This window comes from Lygodium microphyllum, chromosome 6, assembly GCF_053477565.2.
Source record: "Lygodium microphyllum isolate KBCC chromosome 6, Lygodium_microphyllum_v1.1.10, whole genome shotgun sequence".
Classification (NCBI taxonomy): Eukaryota; Viridiplantae; Streptophyta; class Polypodiopsida; order Schizaeales; family Lygodiaceae; genus Lygodium; species Lygodium microphyllum.
This window is the reverse complement of record NC_141140.1, coordinates 71,690,569-71,696,776: the sequence shown is the minus strand read 5'-3', so window position 1 is coordinate 71,696,776 and position 6,208 is coordinate 71,690,569. Positions and strand designations below refer to the sequence as shown.

The window sequence follows — 6,208 nt, the reverse complement described above, 5'->3', positions numbered from 1 at the left end:
AGAATAGCTATAGGGACATCATCTTGAGAGCCAAATGAGAGTTTCACATAACAATAAGGTTGGTTTTTGAATGGGCTTGACACCTCTTTAATAAAATGGGCACTAGGTTTTTAGACTTAGGCCCCGGACAACTGTTTAACTGGTAGACACTTTCACAACTATTGTGGGGTGAGTGGCGTGTTAGAAGTAGGCTAACATATTACTGAATAGGTTGACAGTCCGATTTCCTCTTCAAAATGATGTTCAAGTGCATGAGTTTTGGGCGATGGAGCCAAAACGCTAAGTGTTCTTGATGATGGACAAATTTCCTATTTTCTATTGCATGGGGCACGTCAGCTTAACACCTTGTGACACTAAACCGTCTGGACAAGTCTGAAACGGGCCTTAATGATTCCAAGCTCAAGGATGATTAGTGCTTAATAATTCCAAGATTAAGGATTAGAGCAAAATAGGTTTGTAGTATAGGTTGAGAGGGCAGTAGATGCGATGACCGACGGTCCCGTCATTTTTTCTCCATCCCAACTGAATTAACGACAGCAACATCGTCCTCATGTCAAGGCGACCGTCACCATCATCATCATCAGAGGCATGTAGCTCCTCGCTGCTCCCACCATGGTTGTGCAGTCTCATGCCCTCAAACCACGACCCACCATATGCAGGCAGCCTCCCCAAATTGGACACATCAAGGCTCTCTGTGATGTCGGCCGAGTCCCTGAGGCCATCCATGCACTACTTGCCCTGCAGCAGCAGGGATTCAGCATCCCCCATAGCATCTTCTTTTGCCTCATCCAGCTGTGCACCAGCAATAAGGACTTGGATTCAGGCAGACAAATCCATCAGCTCATCAAAAGGACCAGGCTAGATTCGAATGCCTCATTGGCTGCTCGCCTGATCCGCATGTTCTCAGTCTGTCGGTGCTTCTCTGAGGCATCGCAGGTATTCACTGGCCTCCCCTCGCAGACCGTGGCAACTTGGACAGCCTTCATCTCAGCTCATGTCACTTCTGCACAACATGAAGAAGCTCTCATACTGTATGATCAAATGCAGGGGTTTAGCCTTGCACCAGATAGACATACCTTCATTGCTGCACTTAAGGCTTGTGCTTCTGAAACTTTGCTTAAGCACGGCATGTGTATCCATCATCATATAATTGAATGTGGCACCGAGTCTCATGTGTTTGTGGGGAACAATCTCATCACTATGTACACTAAATGCAGGAGCATTGATGATGCCGGCAGGGTCTTTGGAACATTGCTAAACAAGGATGTGGTGACATGGAATGCAATGATATCCGGGTATGTGCAGCATGAGTGCGGGCAGAAGGCTTATGAGTTACTTTTCAAAATGCAGGAAGATGGATTGAAACCAACCTTGGTAACGTTTTTGTGTGCCTTGAAAGCTTGCAGCAGTATGGAAGCTTTGTATGAAAGTAGGCAGGTTCATGATCTTACAGTCAGAGCTGATCTGAGTGCAAATGCTCTTCTTGGGACTACCCTGATAGACATATATGCTAAATGTGGAATCATGGAAGATGCTCATAGGGTCTTTGATGGGCTTCCAAAGCAAGATGTGGCAACTTGGAATACACTTATTACAGGTTATGCACAGCAGGGGCATTCTCAGGAGTCTCTGCACCTTTTTAAGCAGATGGAAGAACAAGGAGTTGAGCCCGATGAGATCACATGTTTAGGTCTTCTTAAAGCATGTGCAAACATTACGGATCTGGAACAGGGAAAAATGGTTGATTCGCTTATTCAAAGGCATGGCTATGAATCAAAAGAACTTGTTGCAAGTACTTTGATAGACATGTATGCCAAATGTGGGAGCATTGAGGATGCTCGGCAAGTATTTAACAGGTTGTCTACGCGAGACATTGTTGCATGGAATGTGATGATTCAAGGGTATGGCCAACATGGTCAATGGCATGAAGCTCTTCTGCTTTTTCAGATAATGCAGCAAGAAGGTATGGAGCCAAACTCGGTCACATTTGTCTGTATCCTAAAAGCAATTTCTACAACTGAATCTCTGTTCTATTGCAAACTTATCCATGCTTCTATTGTAGAATACGGTTTTCAGACCAAGGCCTTTGTTGGAAGTACACTAATTGACTTGTATGCAAAGTGTGGGAGTATGCAGGATGCACACATGCTCTTTCAGAAGCTGTCAAAGCCAGACAGATGCACATGGAATGTAATGATTTCAGGGTATGCTCAGCATCAGCATGGTGAAAAAGCTCTTCAATTATTTAGGGAAATGCAAAGTAAAGGCATGATGCCGGATGAGATTACGTTTGTGGGTGCTCTGAGAGGTTGTTCCAGCATAGCCACTTCAGGGTTTGGGAGGTTGCTTCATGCTGCAGTAGTTGAATGCGGCTGTGAGTCGAATAGCTTTATTGGAAGTGCCATGATGGACATGTACTCCAAATGTGGCAATGCTGTTGATGCAACAAATGTGTTTACCAAGCTACCAAAACAGGATGCCCTAACATGGAACACTATGATTCTATGCCATGTTCATTCTGGGCAAAGTCAGGATGCCCTTCAGGTGTTCCAACAAATGCAGCAAAAAAAAGTAGAAATACATGAAGGAACTTATGTTTCTGCCTTACAAGCATGTTCTGCCATAGGAGGGATGGAGCAAAGCAAAGCTATTTATAATCTTATTATTGAAAGTGGTTTTGATTTAGATATTTACGTGATGAGCACCCTTGTTGACACATATGCAAAATGTGGAACTGTAGAAGATGCATTCGCACTATTTAATAGACTATCCAAACGTAACCTGGTGACCTGGACTGTGATGATATCAGCATATGCTTTGCATGGGCAGGGTCAGAAAGCCTTCCAAATCTTTGAACAGATGTTGAAGTTGGGCATTGAACCTAATGAGGCTACATATGTGTGCATCCTAGGAGCATGTACTTGCATAGCAGTTTTAGATCAGGGTAGGGTTATCCATGACTATATTGTACAGAGTGATCATAGATTAAGTGAAGTCCTGGGCAGTGCCCTTATTGACATGTATGCCACTTGTGGTAGCATGGAAGATGCCTGTCATGTGTTTGATCATTTGCCCAAACAAGATGTTGTGGCGAGGAGTGCAATGATTTCAGGATATGCTCAGTGCAACAACTATTTATCAGCAATGCAACACTTTAAGGACATGCAACTTAAGGGTTTACAGCCAGACGTGGTTACATTTGTCTCTCTTCTCTCTGCTTGCAGTCGTGTGGGTTTAGTAGATGAGGTTGGTAGCATCATTAAGTCAATGGAAGAAGGCCATGGTATTGTACCAACAGTAGACCATTACAACTGCATAGTTGATCTTCTTGGACGTGGAGGACATTTGGAAGAAGCTAAATATATTCTGCAAACTGTTCCACTATTGAGTACAAATTTAATGGGATGGAGGTCCCTGCTTTCTCATTGCCAAAGGTATAGGGTTATGGAACTTGGGGAGAGATGTTTTGATCACCTGACTGTGATAAATGATAAGGATGCTCCTGGCTAAGCCCAAAAATATATTCTTAAGGTGAAAGCCTGGAAGTTGCGGACAGTTTACATGAGATGAAATGCAAAATTATGGAAGAAACTCAGAATGGTTTGCTCCATGTGGGTGGCTGAGAGCATGAGGTTTAGTAGGTCTGCAAAAAGTCGTACATGCAAATAAGATCAATTTCATCAGTGGTGAAGGAGAAAGGGCAGATGCTGCATGCATCATCTAAGTCACCCACTTTGGCTGGTTGCAATTTAGGCTATCTTACATGTGATGGGCTTTAATACAGGTGTATTTGAGCTGGTAGTACATTATAATGTTTGGCATCAGGATCAAGTGGTTGGATTGACTTGATTGGTGAAATGTAAGAAGAGAGTCTGGAGGATATCCAAGCCTGGATTGACAATTCAGTTTGGACCAGGATTAAGAAGCTTATGGAGAACTGCTAAGCATGGGTTGAAACAGATTGAGAGCAGGCTTACTGTGTGAGCTCTTTTAGCAAATGATACCTTGTGTAGTGTTGATATGGAAGCTGAATCAACATGTTAACAAAGGTAAAGAAGCTGCAGATTTGATGCTTAGTGGTTTGGACTGAAATCATGCCATCTTGTCTCTATGCGAACATTGTTTAGCCAGACCATCACAGATCAGCCAGGCCATTCAACTCCAAAATTTTGACATACAAGAGAGCCTTCACAGTGTCAGATCTAACAATCTACATCTACACAAGGACAAAACTTTTGAGAAGGTCGATTGCAGCCTAATGACATGGTCAGCAACCTGAAAGGTAGTTGGTATCTCGGAAAGCTCTTCACTTCTAAGTTTCATTCTGTTGTTCTTAGTTTGATTCCCTGCAGCCTGTTTACTGGTGGCAGCTGTTTCCTTGGGTCAACTACAGCACTTCTGTTTTCCATGGTACAAGGTGGATTTAGCTTTTGTGGTTCCACTCAGTAAAGCAAATGCTCCTGTTGGCTAGCAAGGCATTGGGACCATTTACAGCATTTAGAGGTATTTTCAAATCTTTTTATATGTGTAGTTAAATTGGTGCTGAAATTAAACAAGAATCAGACAAAGCTATTCTTAAGGATTGTGTACCTCACCATTTTGCTGGATTCATGGGAAAGGCTACTGTATCAGGTATGCTTCTGAAGATAGTGTGCAAACTTTTTGTAAGCAGTTAAAATGACAGTTTTATCATGTGGTTTTTGGTTCTTATAGACATACACACACCCTGTAAAATACAGTAGATTTGCTCTCAAATGCTACAATGATGGACAAACTCATATTAAAAGATAAGAGAATACTGGAAATAGCTACCGATGAGCAGAAGACTCCTTTGACTTACAGTTTCTGGGACTGTTGTGCAATGCAGACTCTATGATCTAATAATGTGACACTGTGGAGACTGGTTGACTGCAGCTCGGTGACTAAAGGGCACAAACAGGATGATGAGCCGGATGTTGTACAGGATGGAAGAGTGCTGAAAGGGCAAGGCACAATGATTTTTCTCTTACTGCATGCCTCATTGTTTCATCATTTCTGGGTGTCCATATATCTGGAATGTGTTTCAAGTCAGGGTCTGCCTTGCAGTTTGCATGGGCTTTGTTTTCCCCTGTGGCTTTGATACCATGATATGTGTGATGAAGATTCTTCAATATTACTACAGAAAAGTTGCATGTGTGGAAAATAATGAGCTCATACGAAGCTCAAGGTGTGTGTGGAATGATGCACTACAAACATACGCGAGAACTGAGCTAAACACATGAGAACTGGTGGGATATGCCAGGACTCTTAGTTTAACATCTTTCTTAGAACTGTGCATTCTTTTTAAAGGGTCCTATCCATGAGGGAAATACAACAATAATTCATCAATCTCACCATGCATGTAGATATTATTGGAGCTTAGCTGGAATTAGAGATGTTACTGATGGCTTGTAATTCAACTAAGGATAAACTTGGGGGTAATGCAAAATTAGAGAAGCATATTTATGATCCCAAGAGGTTTCATCCCAAAACTTTAGTACTTTCTTTTGAGGCTACTAAGCTTCCGGAGCATTATGAAATGCAAACATAAAAGGAGCCTCATTCATTGAAGTTTGATCTTAATATAGAAAGTTATACTCAGTTGTACCTCAAAAGTGTCTACCTATCATTCCATAATGCTAAAAAATATTACAACAAGATTAGATCAGCAAATCAATCCAAGTCCTTGTGATTCTTCATCAAAAGAACTTGCCAAATCCTCTAGTACAAAGTTAAATACCTTGGAATATCAGTAAGAAGCATGAGGGTTTGTGCTTTAAGGTGGTGAGAAATGAGCTTAGTTATTCACCTTTTGCTTCACTTGTCTGGCTCATGAAAAAAATATTCTATTTTCGAGTTGTGCATCGGCTATGGAGATCCCAAAAGTTATAACTAGCAACAAAGCTACCCCACACATGCGTATATGATTTTCTTGGTGGACATAAGGGAGCCAAATAAGAATGAGAAAAGTGATAACGAGAAGGTGACTTTGAGAATTCACTATAGCCTTTCATATTTCTTGATGATTTTCAAACATTACACCATGTAGTTTCAAATTTTTTCTCAAGTCATTAAAAGAAATCTAGGTTCTCAAATGCTCTAGCTAATGATAGTGCAAGATGAAAAATTCATGTAGCATGAATCATTTTGGCAAGTATGTCATCCAAAATTTTGGGATTGAGCATAAACA

General features: G+C 41.5%; 1 protein-coding gene across 5 annotated transcripts; it reads left to right on the top strand.

Moving 5' to 3' along the window:
- Positions 1-454: 454 nt before the first annotated feature.
- On the top strand, positions 455-5,712 carry LOC148034671 (pentatricopeptide repeat-containing protein At5g27110-like). Of its 5 annotated transcripts, none has more exons than XR_015691113.1 (2): positions 455-4,632; positions 4,868-5,712. XR_015691113.1 is itself a non-coding variant. In XM_087679630.1 (2 exons), the coding sequence occupies exons 1-2, from the start codon at positions 613-615 to the stop codon at positions 3,508-3,510; spliced, it is 2,799 nt and encodes a 932-aa protein (XP_087535756.1). In that variant the 5' UTR covers positions 455-612; the 3' UTR covers positions 3,511-5,707. The 5 variants fall into 5 exon arrangements, 1 of the variants encoding a protein (XP_087535756.1); XR_015691111.1 differs by having other exon boundaries at positions 455-4,282; positions 4,353-5,706; XR_015691112.1 differs by having other exon boundaries at positions 455-4,285; positions 4,371-5,706.
- The last annotated feature ends 496 nt before the right edge of the window (positions 5,713-6,208 follow it).